Source organism: Magnolia sinica, chromosome 6 (genome assembly GCF_029962835.1).
Source record: "Magnolia sinica isolate HGM2019 chromosome 6, MsV1, whole genome shotgun sequence".
Lineage (NCBI taxonomy): Eukaryota > Viridiplantae > Streptophyta > Magnoliopsida > Magnoliales > Magnoliaceae > Magnolia > Magnolia sinica.
This window is the reverse complement of record NC_080578.1, coordinates 5,365,272-5,379,762: the sequence shown is the minus strand read 5'-3', so window position 1 is coordinate 5,379,762 and position 14,491 is coordinate 5,365,272. Positions and strand designations below refer to the sequence as shown.

The following is a 14,491-nucleotide window of genomic DNA, read 5'->3' as shown; positions in this document are numbered from 1 at the left end:
CCAGCTAATACTCTAAACTTAAAAGAAAAAAAATAAAATCCAACAGCACAGATAGCATACACGGTTCTCACACGTTATGCACAGTTGGCTCATAAGATCACGGTTTTGGATTTGCACAAATCCACCACCGTGTCCAACAAAGGGAATGGTGGCGTTTGGTCTAGGGAGGAAGGAGGTGTTGCTGCTCCTGCTAGTATATTCATAGGATAAAGGAAGTTCGGATGGATTTCATATAGCTAACATGGGATCACCGACCTAGCAGTTGGGATGGATTTCATATAAGCTATACGGTAGGGCCCACTCTAGCTGCCACCCATTTGCTCACATGATGGACCAAAGGGGGTGTTAATAACAGTAATGGAAGGTAGTGGAATGATAATCCTTCGACTGTAGTTTTAGAAAACCTTTTTAAAAAGAGTTATTTACGAAAACCCATATACTTTTTAGGTCATTTTTTAAACTAAGCCTATCGTTTACGTATTTGAAGGGAGTTGCCTGCCTTTCGATCGCGTTATTGTATTGCCACCTACTATCATATGCCGTTTGATCCGCATATGATCATATGACCATATTTTTTAAAATCCAAAAATACCCCCTAATTATAAAGATAAGGGTTAAAACACGGGCCCGGTTGATAAAGGTGTACACGAACTGAGCTAGTTCGATTAGCTTGCTCGACTCGACTTGAAAAAGCTCGATTCAACTCGGTTTGAAGTTGAGTTCGAGCCGAGTCAAGTTGATTTTTTGAGCTCGAAAATGAGTTTGAGTTGGCCCTAGCTCAACTCGACTCGGATCAACCTAGCTCGAATCGAACTCGGATCGAACCAGTTCGGTGGCTTAGTTACTTTAATATTGATGTTGTTCACCAAGTGTTTGATGAAATGACTCAAAGAAGTGTGGCTGGTGGCAAGGAAGGTATGTATATGAAGCCAACACCCTTTTTTTCTTGATTTTTATGTTGCTTAGAAGGTGTTTGATAAAATACCTGTAAAACCATTATTGCTATCTCAAATACAGTGAGATTTTAAAGGTGCGGTCCAGGTGTTTTTGAAAATGCTACAATGGTAAACTCGGCTCGGTCTAGGCTCGAACTCAGCTCGAATTGGCCCGAGCTGCTGACCAAACCAAGTCGAGCTGGCCAGTCAGGCTCGAGGACCGAGTAGAGCTGAGTTCGAGCTGAGGTCAACTAGTGGCCGAGCTGAGTCGACCTGAGGCTATCTCGACTCGGTTCGACTCGATGTACACCCTTACTAGTTGATTTTCCATGATACAAGTAAATCCTGGTAAATAAGTAATTATTGCTTTTTCACCGTATTTGAGAATGTGAGAGTAATTCCACCTTGAAAATTGATACAAAAGTGTTGACTTAAATATGTGAACCCCACCGTAATGTATATGATATATCCACACCTTCCATCTATTTTATTAGAACATTTTAGAGCATGAGTAGAAAAATGATGTAGATCTAACCCTCAAATGGCCCACACAAAAGGAAATAATGGCCTTAAGTCATCCACCATTGAAAGTTGTTTCTTTCACTGGGCCCACATTGAGTTTTTTTAATCATCTAAACCGTTCATAGGGTCACACAGACATGGATAAGGGGAAAACACAAATATTAGCTTGATTCTAAACTTTTAAAGGCCCCAAGAAGTTTTTAATGATATGTGTTCAATTCTTGTTGTTTCCTGTAGTGTAGTCCACTTGATTTTTGGATCTACCTCATTTTTTAATTTATTTTTTGCTCATGCCCTAAATTCAACTAGCATAACAAATGAGCGGTGTAGATAAGTCACATACATCCCAATGGGCCCCACATTGATTTTATAAATTTTTCGATTCAAGTGTTAAAAAAAGTAAATTATCACATCGGAAAGATGCAGTGTGGATAAGTCACATGCACCAACCCCATCCATGATTCATGTGGAGCGCATGATTGAAAACACTTTAAAAAGCAACACTCACCCTCTAAACTTTTTCTATTGGTGTAGCCCACCTAAATCACAAATGAGCATGTTTTATAGGCCACATGCTTAAATTATGATGTGGCATCTAATGGTTGGAGTGGATTCTATATAATCATCCCGTGGGTATATGTAAATATCAATGATAGATGTCTCTCTCTGAAATGTTTTCTTTGATGTGGCCCACCTGAATCACAAGTCACCTTGATATTTTGACCCGGTGGCTAAAGTGATATTACATATCCAATGGTCAAAGTGGATTTCATATATACACCATGGTGGGCCTTGCCAAAAATCAAATGGCGGGCTCCATCCTAAAAACAAACGATATATTTAAAACAGAGGTATGTCAAACCAGTTGGAACAATAGTTATAGTCACTTGTTGATAATTTCTAACTTATTAAGTACATGGGACATCCAACGCCTTTAATAGGTTGGACCTATGATGAAGAACACTTAATTAAAAAAACCCTGGCCCTATCTACTAATCAAGTGGACTAGTATTTTGATCTCTATTAATAGCTATACATGGTTTTATGATGCGGCTCGCTTTACAAGTGAATAGGGGTGACGTTTTTTTTTTATGGGTCCTAACTCTTGCTCGGTTGGCAGACTCTCAGGAGTTTCAACTCCCGGTCAAGGGTTCGAGTACCCATGGGTGGTGAAATTCCACTAGCGTGAGTGTGTGGGGTGTGTGTGTGTGTGTAAAAAAAAAAAAAAAAAGAAGAAAAAGAATAGGGATGACTTTTAGATGGGTATTCCTCATTATGGGGCCAACTTATTAAGAGATTAGAAGTCATGGGAACTTAACTTGTTAGAAGTGCGTGGACCATAAACTGTGGTCAAATTGGTTGAACTTGAGACCTTAATAAAAGAACCTAGTCTTGATTTTGATGGAGCTCACCATAATGTGTGTACGTGAGATCCACTCTGACCATTAAATATGTAAGCCTACGTTAGGCTTGGAAACAAAATAATAATAATAATAATAATAATAATAATAAATTAGGCTGACCTGCAATTCAAGTGGCCAAACCAAAGTAAAGAGTCGAGAGAGAAAAGTCCACCCTTGATTTTTATAAGGACCACCATGATAATCTATTAAAATCCACTCCAATCATTAGATGCCGAACCATAGACTTGGAGTATAAAAATCAAGTTCATATGTAATTCAAGTGAGCCACACCTAGAGAAACTGTTTGGATGGTGAGGGTTCTATTTTACATTGTTTCCAATCATGTGGTCCATATGAACAGTGGATGGGACTGAGTTTTGTGACGAAGACCTAGCATGAGTTGACATGTGGTGTTCGAGGTAGATTTCACAGCATTCTGTCCAAAATGTCAGGGGATTTCTCTGATACTACCATCAATCCAACGTAGCGGAACGGCCAGAAAAAGAAGTGGAGTTAGAAAGCCATATGATAGGTGGTAACTATCTTATATGGTTCGGGGGTAATCGGCGTACTCCGCAGGGGAATATCTGACTCTATCGAACATACAGGGAATTGGAGGTAGCATTCCACCGATGTCAAGTCATGGACCGGTTCCTCCAGCCCAGCCACCCATTTGCTCACAACTAGGCTGTTAAGAATGTTAAGGGAAGGCAGTGGAATGGTAATACTTCCATTAATGAGATAGCTTTTTCATAACTTTTGTTAGAAAAGGTCTTATATTGTAAAATATATATTAACTAAGTAGGTGTTTATAAAAAAACTCCCTTATATTAATCAACGCGAATTCGTGGACACACGTTGGGAGGTTACATGCCCAAAATTAAATTTATCAAACCATTCAATATTATAATCAATGGCATTCGTTTGTTAATTTTGGACCGTAGCCTGTCTTCCTTTATGGCCGTCCATTTGAAGTCCCCAAGTAGGCATTAAAAAAAAAAAAAAAATCAAATCAGCACAATTTTCTCTTTAAGAGTTATATAGTTACGGTCTACATTTTGGACTGTGTAATTTGATTCATTTACATCCTTCTTTATAGACCCTGTTTGTCATAGAATATGTTAAGCTAGAAAATTGCAATGATGCAACGTTTTTTAATTTCAATGTGACCAAAAGGTGGACCCTCTTAGGAAGATCACTATTTACACAATTCAATCAAACACTAGAGCATGTATTTGATTTTCGTGTGCGATTAGTTTCATTGATGGTAATCTATATATATATATATATATATATATATATATAAAATAATCATGCAAACAAGGCTATGGATAGAAAAGTCTTAAAATCTACTAAGAAGAAGGAAGAAAATGAAAACAGAAAAGAGTGTATGGAAAAATTGGGGCTGACAACGGGCTGGGCCTGGGAGGTCTTGGCCCAGATTTTGAACTGTTTTAGGCAGGGCCGTCAAGCCAGGTTAAAATTCTGATTTTTCAGGCCCGATCCTGGCCCATTTATATCCTTATGAGAAGTAAAAAGATAAACCAACAAACTACTTTACTCAACAAGCTGGAGAGGAAGGGACGTTTTCCATGGATTGAGTATATATTAGCTAGCCCTTATATAGAAGATGGTTTTCCTAATCTTATTAACCATTTTCTAATTTAACTCAATCAAAACTTGCTTAATAATTCATTTAAATTGGGACTTGGCAATAATTCTAAAAAATCAGATCAATCTTTTTGCGTGGGCTTATTTTTTAATGATACGAAACAATTTAATGAAACAAGAAAATAAATTGTAACTGAGTCTCTAAGAATTATTGCAAGCCAAACAGGCAAACATTTTATGAGCAAAGGATTTCTTCTTCTTCTTCTCCACTGGTGGCTCCTTAGGATGGCTTGACACAACGACGATCTCTGATTCATCCGCTCCATTCTTCTTGGCGTTCTCACATGCTTCTAAGAAGGTTTTGAAGGCATCTGTTATGTAATTGGTGGCGTCCTTGACTGCCATGTTCTCCACTAGCTTGTGTGGATAGATATCTCTACTATGATCCCCGTTCAAGGTGGCAGCCATTTGCACCAATTCCTGTTGAAATTCGCTTAGCTTCGCTGATTCGTTTGCATCGCCCTCTCTCAGTTTCGTTGGCTCTGGCAATGTAACTGCAAATTACCATACAAATATTGCAAGCATATTACTCCAATGTAATAATAATAATAATAAAGGCTGAAATCAGTTCGGATGATGATTAAGCAATGCATCCTCACCTGGGCAGTCTGTTCTAGGACTATCGAGTGTTATGACAGTCTCAAATGTGCCGGCCCATGCATCGCGCTTTGTCAAGAAGTCCTTCAAGTTGAAAATCTTCTTCACTGTTGCTGGAATGGAAGAGTGTTCAAATTCAGATGTAGCATATGGCCCCACTGGTCCGTGTATCACTGCAAAAACAACAGAAACATCAGAAGATTATCTAGGAGTGAGGTTAAATGCTTGTTGTTAGAGTGTCCTTTTGTGCAAACATAGAGGAATTAACATACATGCTATTCTCCATTGGGTCTGATTGGATGCTCAATTAGAATGAAATGCAATCATCTAAGTCAATATTTGTTCTTCTTTGGATTGGTGGAATTGAATAAGTTGATTTGGAATGGAAAATGTCACATTGGAGGAAATCTACCCAGTGGAAAAGAATCCAAATAACATATTTGTTATAGTATTCACTTGGAAAACACGGAAATCTTCATTTCTTTGTTTCTTTTTTCATTCTTTTTAAAGAAATAAAAACTACCATTTTCTAAAGAAAATTGTTCAGATGGTAATCGATTTCCACAGTTGCTTTTGTTTTCGCGAATGGTGAAAAATGGCACATTGGAGGGAAATAATTTCTTTTCCATGGTAGAAAAGTGGATTCCACCAATTCAAACCGGCCTTAGAAATAGCTAAAGTGGAGTTAGAACCATTTTAACTGACATCGATGATCAAATCTCAATAGCAATATTCCATGCGTTTGGAGTTCGAATCAATAGAGCATCCAAACGCGACTTCAACATCCAATTCTATAGTCCGCTCACCAGTTCCTCGCTCGATCCAAGGAGAAATCATGATGGTGGGGACCCGAACACCAAGTCGGTCGAACCGGAAGTTATATGGCTCGGGACCCACAATGTCATCCGGGCTCGGGACCCCAGTCACAGGAGTCGGGACATGATCATAGAATCCTCCATGCTCATCATAGGTGATGATGAACAACATCTCATTCCACTGCGGGCTTGCTCGAAGAGCCTCGTAGACCTCTTTCACGAATTTCTGCCCTTCTGAGACGTCGTGCGATGGGTGATCGTCGTTCCCAGGCAGCAGTTTCATGTCGAAATATCGTTGCTCAATCACCACATAGTTTGGCAGCTTCCCTTCTTCACAGTGACTCTTGAACTGCAGATCGAAGTTGTGGAATTTCCCTATGTATTTCAACTTCCTTAAGTTCCTGTTTGGGTGAAAAACTGAGAATTAGAAGGAAATGCGGACAACTTATCTGATGGGCCAACAATAGCAGTATGTTTCAGGGATGAACAATCCGTTGTGGGACCCATCAGATCAACGGTTTTGATCATCAAGGTATTGAACACACCTATTCAAACCCAAGTCCCCCATGTATGAGGATTAAGTACATGGTGGGGCCATGATTCATAGATCCAGACCATTGATCTAATTGGTCCATAGTGGATGACGAATGCCTGGAAAGGTATGTGGTTTCCCGACAGGGAGGTGACAGCTAGGTGGGGCCCATCGTGATGTTTGCGGGAAATCTATCCCTTCCATCCGTTTTTTTCTGATCGTGTGAGGACATGAACCCAGAAATGAGGCAGATCCAAAACCCAAGTGAACCACACGACTTAGAAAAAAAAGTAGGGAGGGAAATAACAACCGTTGAAATCCTTCCGTGGTCCACTGTGATGTTTATATACCATCTTAACCATTCAGGACATTCCCATTGGTATGAACAGAAAACACAAAATATTAGCCTCGTTCAAAACTTATGTGTCCCAATATTGTTTCAACTGTGGTCATTCAATCCCCTCTATTTCCTGCGGTATGGCCCGCTTACCCATGTGCTAAAATAACTGCAAAATAGATAGATGGGGTGAATTTCTCACAAACATTAGGGTGGCCCCACCTAGCTTCCGAACACGTGGTGAGCCAAACACCACTAGCTACGTGGTGAAGGATTCTTTAGGGCCACTGCAATATGTGTTTTATCCGCATTCCCTTTTGCCAGCTTGGACCAGTACTATGACGGAGCTCGTTAATGGTGGGGTCCGCCTGCAGCTTCTGTGGTATATACTTTGTTCATCCATGTAGCCAACTCATTCTGAAGCATGAGCCTAAACATGAGGCAGATTCAAAGCTAAAGCGCAAGAGAGCGGATTAGGCGTGGCCCAGCCTCTCCCAAGACGGTGGGGCTTTTAAAATGGGCTCACCTTGACCTTTTTATTCTATATCCACGTTGTTCATATGTTTTGCAAGGTCATTTTAGCCAATAAGCCAAAAAATGAAGCATTTTCGATTCTAAAGTAGACCTTATCATTGGACACATTAATAGGCCAATTTTATTTTTTTTGATCAAGCTGATATTTGTTTTTTCCTTTCATTCATGTTCACGTGACCTTATCAAGATGGAAAATAAATATTTCGAAAATATTAAGGTGGCTTTAAGGGATTTTTAATGATAGTATGGTTCACCTTGCATTTGGATTTTCTTCATTTTAAGGCTCAAACCCTGAAATATAATGGCAAAACGGATGGACCGTGTGGATATAGAATAAAGACATCAAGATGAGTCCCTCGCTAAGTGTCGCACCGTCACCAAATCTGCTCCCAGTGGAACACACCACAGGAAACAGCGGCGAATGAAAGCCGGACGCGGATTAGCTAAGCGATACTCGCTACTGAAGTGACGTCATAAAGTTCCGTGGCCCCACCATGATTTATGTTCTGTATCCACGCCGTTCATTCATTTGGAAAGATCATATTAGGGCAATATCCAAAGAATGAGTCAGATCCAAAGCTCGAGTGGACACCACCACAGAAAAAAGTGGAGAGAGTGACGCCCACCATTAAAAACTTCTAATGGACCCAAAAGTTTTCGCTCAAGCTGATATTTGTGTTTTCCCTTCTTTAATGTATGCGTTAACACATGAACAGGTTGGATCTCAAATAAACATCATGGTGGACCTTAAGAGGATTTCAACGGTGCACGTCACTCTCCTAACTGTTTTCTATGGTGGGGTTCACTCCAGATTTGGATATGCCTCATTCTTTGGATCATAGTCTAAAATGATGGATGAACGGTGTGATACAACGCATACATCATGGCGGTGCCACCGCACTTGGTGACGTCACTTCAGTAACAGTAGCGAGTCTCGCTAATCAACCTGTCAGTAGCTAATCCGCGTCCATAAAAGCCGCCATTAGACTTCCGCGTCCATGAAAGCCGCCGTTAGACATGCTTCACACGGTGACATAAACTGTTGGATCACATGCGCCCCGTGTCAACGCGTTGGGCTTAGCAAAGCTCCACGTGAGCTGTGCTGGAATACATCCCGATCGTATTGCAAAAACATACGTAGGACAAAAACCATCGGATATTCGTCCATATTTTAGCCTTTTGATCATATTTATAAGCGATATGCTTCACCTTTCAATGATCTGAGGGTTAAAATATTTCAATGGAGACCTCTGTTATCAGGTCAACAAAGAATTCGTGTTACCCTAATGGTTTGGCGTCCGAAGCTGTTTTTGGTTTTTTTTTAATTTTTTAGTGAGTGGTGACGTGGACCAATGAGAATTTGGGTATCTGGAATTCTCTGTTGACTTGATAACAGAGGATCCGGACTCTAAAATATTTCAATGGAGACGTATCCTATGGCAGTAGGATTGCGCCTACAACTAACCGACCGGTAAAAAATGGAAACAAATCCGCGGCGTAAATCAGGTGCTCCACCGTATTTCCACCATGAATACTCAAATTCATTCAAGTCCAAGACTTAGGTGGGCCACACCATAAGGAATGATGTAAAGTCATGGTTAAAAACTCTAAATTTACTTGGTATGACCCACATGAGTCTTGTAATGTCCGATTTTCTAATGATTCACTCATCCTGGTGTGGGTCCACATTATGAGTGGATTGGATCGCATATAAGCACCATGATGGACCCCACACAATTTGGACGATTTTAACGGTGGGACTTCCCATCTCAGCTGTTACCACCTGAGTTTTGAATCGACCTGATTCTTGGATTCTATCCAAAACACAGGGTGGTGCACCTAATGGACGGAGTAGATCGCATGGGCACGAAGTCCTCCGTCCACGTCAGCGAATAGTCACGCCCCGTCATTGCTCCGCCTGGCCAAGCAAGCGTTTTCGATTGCGATACGTCGCAATGTATTCAAAGGAAAATACAAGTACCGGTCTTAGCTGTCTCTCACCTGTAGAAAAGCGTGGAAGGAGGGTACTGATAGTAAATCCCAAACGTTAATCCAGCCTCATCCAACGACTCAAAAATCGTCTTCTGCGGATACCCCAGTATGAGCTGCATCGTGTCATTGGCAGTCGAACCGTTCGACGTGGCCGAGTGCACGAACAGCCGATTCGGCTGAGTCAGCGAGGGAACGGACGAGAACCACCTATCAAAAACAGCGAATTCCGACACCAGCGTCTTGTAAACCGGCACGGCGTCCGGACGGAATCCATTCATCACTGTCTTCGACATCCCCTTCTGCACTTTCTCCGCCTGCTGCGCGAAACCGTTCATTAACGGAGCCTTGACGGAAGATCCCTCTCCGCCGTTGACGGGATATTCCTCCCCGAAAACCTGCTCGTAGATCTCCTCGATGGTGTGCCCCGGGTCCGGGTCGACGTATTCGGACCGGTCCCCGAAGTAAATCCGCTCGGATTCGAGTTCGGTTGTGGAGATGGGGTTGAACTCGGTGCCCGTGACGCCGTTGATCTCGGGATTGAGGGATTTCATCCATCCGAGTATGTGGTCGAAGGAGCGGTTTTCTTGGACCAAAACCACCACGGTTTTGATGGGATAAGGGGTAGCGGTTTCGGACTGCATAGTTTCTGGCTTTTTGCCTTTTCGGTTTTGAGAGTGGAGGGCGGTTTCGTGGCGGGAGAAAGAAGGATTTGTATGAACTCAAGAGAGCTGAGGAAAGATTGTGAACGAAGTAAAGAGAAGGGATTTTTACCTAATGTCCCCAATGTACAATCAATCGGACGCGGATTGCGTCCTACCCCCGCCCGTCTCTAGCCCCGAACGGGCAGTTCTGTGGGCCGGCCCATCGTGATTTATCTATACATCCAAGCCGTCAATTCCTTTTCTCATATCATTTTAAGGCATGAATGTAAAAATGAGGAAGTACAACGCTCAATTGGACCACACCAAATAATAAGCTTGGTTACATTAAATGCAAGAGTAATCTGCGGTGTGGCCCATTTGATAATTAGATCTGTCTCATTTTTGTTTCTTTGGCTTCAAATAATCTGATAAAAGGGATAGACGGTTTGGATTTAATATACGTCACCGTGAACCCGCCCACAGAACTGCCCGTTCGGGGCAAGGACCGGCGGGGGTAGGACGCAATCCGCGTCCCAATCAAACCACGTGTTTTACGGAAACGGATTGGCTACTCCCCCTGACACCAGCCCCGTGGCTGATGGTCGGTGCTCTGTGGGACCCAAAATGATTTATTTGTTTCATCCATTCCTTTCATCCATTTTGACAGATCATTTTATGACTTGATCTAAAAAAATAAGACGGATATAAATCTCCAGTGGACCATAACACATGAAAACAATAGTGATTGGATATCCACCCTTAAAATCCTCTAAGGCCCACTGTACTGTTTATTTGACATCCAATCTATTAATTAGGTCATACAGGCCCAGATGAATGGAACAAACAAAAATCAGCTTGATCCAAAACTTTTATGGCCCCCAAAATGATTTCAATGGTCGACGCTCATTCAAAACTGTTTCCTTTAATGTGGCCATTTAAATTGGGATATACCTCATTTTTTGTCTCACACTGTGAAATGATCTATAAAAATAGATGGAAGGCATGGATGAAACACACACATTATGATAGGGCCCACGGAGCACCGACCAGCCATTGGCTGGTGTCAGGGGGAGTAGCCAATCCGTTTCCGTGTTTTACATTGCTTCAAAAAAGTTTTATTACTATTTTTTTCCACCGTTCTACGAGAAATTGAATTCTCAGGTACGAATGAACTCCACATTGTCGATTCCCATGTCACCAGCCATTCCTCTTTTTTGACTCATAAGATAGTCTGGCAAAGCGGCTGCGTCCTGCCCCGCCTGGACGGAATCAGTCCAGGCAGTGGCCCTGTGGGGTCCTCACAGTAACGTATGAATTTTATCCACTTTGTTCATCAAATTTTCAGGTTATTTCATGGTACCATCCAAAAAAATGAGACTGATCCGGACTCAAAGTTTGTAACCCCACTAAGTTTTTAACGGTGGACGTCATTTTAATGGTAGACGTCATTACCACCCTTGCTTCCTGTGGTGTGGTCAACTTGAGTCCTTGCCTTTTTTTTAAAAAAAAATGATTTTGGAAAAACGAATGAAAAGCGTGGATAAATCCCATACATCAATGGGGCCTCACAGAGATCCTTCCTGGACCGATTTCCATCCAGCGGGGAATGCCGATTGGTTAGTGACCATTGGATAGTGCACGTTGCTTTCGTGGGCCCAAATATGATTTATATATTTCAACTGCACTACATTTATTTTTTCAGATAATTTTAAGGCACGAGTAAAAAAATAAGTACGCACATGGCGGAAGCAAGGCTGCGGTAGTTTTCCAATCTTTTATTGGTACATGGGCAGTCATTGTTGTGGGGAGGGAAATCAATATACCACTTATATAACTTATCCTTGAACTTTTCTATGTATACCATGTTGCAGGAAAACAGTGTTGATTGAATGCCCAATATTAAAAACTTCTTCCCTTCATTTAATTCTATGTGACCGAACCAATAAGTTAATGCCAAATAAACATTATAGTAGCCCCAAGAAATTTTTAATAGTGGACAATCGGTCACTACTGTTTTGCTATAGTGTAGCCCTCCGGAAATATAGATATGCCTCTTTTTTTCAGGTCAAGCCCCAAAATGACATGAAAAAGTGAATGGATGGCATAGATAAAACGCATACATTATAGTGGGGCCCACAGAGCACCGATCACTAGCCACTAGTCAAAACGCGTATTCTAGCAGGGGGCAGTACGTATTCCGCTGCCGTGGCAAGGGTTTCATGGATGGAAACACTGTCTCGCCATCCTGGACCCATTAAATGCTTAATGGGTAAGGCGGGAGCTCCGTGGGAGCCACTGTGATGTATGGGGTTTATTCAGGTCGTCCATCTATGTTTTTCAAATCATTTTAGGATGGGAGTATGCAAATTAGGCGTGTCCAATTCTCAATTTGACCGCACTACAGGAAGCAGCTACGATAATGACACTGACGGTTGAAATCTTTCTAGGAGTCACGGTGATGTTTATCTGCAATCCAACCTGTTCGTAAGGTCATATAAAACTGGATGAAGAGAAAACACTAATTTCATAATAATCTAAAACTTCTACCGCTCACAGGAATTTTTTAAGGGTGACAATTTAATCTCCATTGTGTGATACACTCAGGCCTTGGTTCTACCTATTTTTGGGTTCATATCTTAAAATGATTGGAAAATGGATGAACGGTGTAGATAAAAGTCATACGTCATGGTGGGGCCCACGGAGCTCCGCCTGGATAGATTATTGTTTAGGCAGGGGAAACACGCAATCTGCTTCCGTCATGGATGATACACATGCACTAAAGAATTGTCCAATTGGCCTGGGATACATTATATTAAAGGAATTTTGTAAACAACTACCTAATTAATATTGAATTTACATTCCAATACTTTATTTATAAAGGTTTTTAAAGAGCTACTTTATCGATGAGGATTATCACTCAACCAAAAGCTATTTCATTGATAAAGGATTATCATTCAACCACCCTTGGTTAACATTTTCATTACTACACCATTTGATGAGATGGGCCACACCTTGGCTAGCCCTACCATAAGGCTTATAAGAAATCCACCCTGCCCACTAGTCAGTCATCCCATGTTAGGTTTAGGGCACAAAACTTAAGTCTCATTTATGATTAGGGGTGTACATCGAGTCTACCTGGCCTCAGCTCGACTCGGCTTGGCCACTAGCTGACCTCGGCTTGGCTTGGTCCTCGAGCCTGACTGGTCAGCTCGGCTCGGTTCGATCAACAATGCGGGCCAGATCAAGCCGAGTTCGAGCCAAGATTGAGTTGAGTTTGCCATTGCAACATTTTCACAAACATTTGGATTGCACCTTTAAAATCTTATTATATTTGAGACATTAGCAATGGTTTTACAGGTATTTTATCAAGCACTTTCTAAGTAACATAAAAATCAAGAAAAATAAAAGGGGTGTTTATACCTTTCTTACTATCGGCCACACTTCTTTGAGTTATTTCATCAAACACTTGGTGAGCATCATCGATATCAAAGTAACTAAGTCACCGAACTGGTTGGATCCAAATTTGATTCGAGCTGGATATGATCTGATTCGAGTTAAGTTAGGGCTAACTCAAACTTGGCTCGAACTTATTTTCGAGCTTAAAAAATCAGATCGGACTCAGCTTCGAACCAAGTCGAATCAAGCGAGCTACCCGAGCTGGCTCAGTTTGTGTACACCTCTATCAATGATTCATGTGAAATACATGAGTAGCGACAGTGTAGAAGGCAAGGTTCGCTATCCAAATCCGAGGTCAGATATTGGATGGTTACCTACCCAAAATTAAAATATGTCAAATCATTCTGTATTCTGGTCAATGGCATTCGTTGGTTAACTTTGGACGGTTGCTAATCTTCCATTCTGGTCGTCCCTTGGAAGTCCACAAGTGAGCCATTTTTTAAAATCAAATCAGAACAACTTTCTTTTTAAGAGTTATATAGAATGGTCCACGCTTCGGACGGTGTAATTTGATTCATTTACATGTTTCTTTATTGTAGAATATGTTAAGCATGCAAATTGCAATACTGCACCATTTTTTAATTACGATGTATCACTTATGAAAGACATCCAAGCCGTGCAAAAAAGGTGGATCCTGTTAGGAAGATCACCTGGTGGACAGTCGAAGCCGATACAGTCATCAGGTGGGCCAAAATTATGCATTCGGCCCGACTGTTGGAATTAACGAATAGCCAACGAACTGACCCAATACTCGGTTGTTCAGTTGTGGTCCATCAGATGAGTGGATCGGCTTAAGCTTTGTTTCAGATAATCTGATGAATTTATCCTAGTTTTGTTGGAGGACTTTTTACCATTGGACGTCAGCGATTGGTAGGAACTGTGGGGTAGGCGGTAGGCCCCTCGTCCCATCCATAGTTCCACGTTAAAGAGCAATAGATGAACGTCAGATATAACGTGTGACATTTGCTATGACTTATAGGCTTATAGCTGTTGGAAATGATATATATTTGGTGATCCAAACCGTTGATCTGGAAAGATACACAGGCAGCGGCGGCT

The 14,491-nt window shown here is 41.4% G+C and overlaps 1 protein-coding gene across 1 annotated transcript; it reads right to left on the bottom strand.

The window, feature by feature from the left end:
* Positions 1-4,400: 4,400 nt before the first annotated feature.
* On the bottom strand, positions 4,401-10,234 carry LOC131248040 (non-specific phospholipase C4-like). Its single transcript, XM_058248080.1, has 4 exons — positions 9,348-10,234; positions 5,935-6,344; positions 5,131-5,301; positions 4,401-5,025 (listed from the first exon to the last, which is right to left on the bottom strand). Exons 1-4 carry the CDS (start codon positions 9,977-9,979, stop codon positions 4,673-4,675), a joined length of 1,566 nt encoding a protein of 521 aa, XP_058104063.1. The 5' UTR covers positions 9,980-10,234; the 3' UTR covers positions 4,401-4,672.
* Between the last annotated feature and the right edge of the window lie 4,257 nt (positions 10,235-14,491).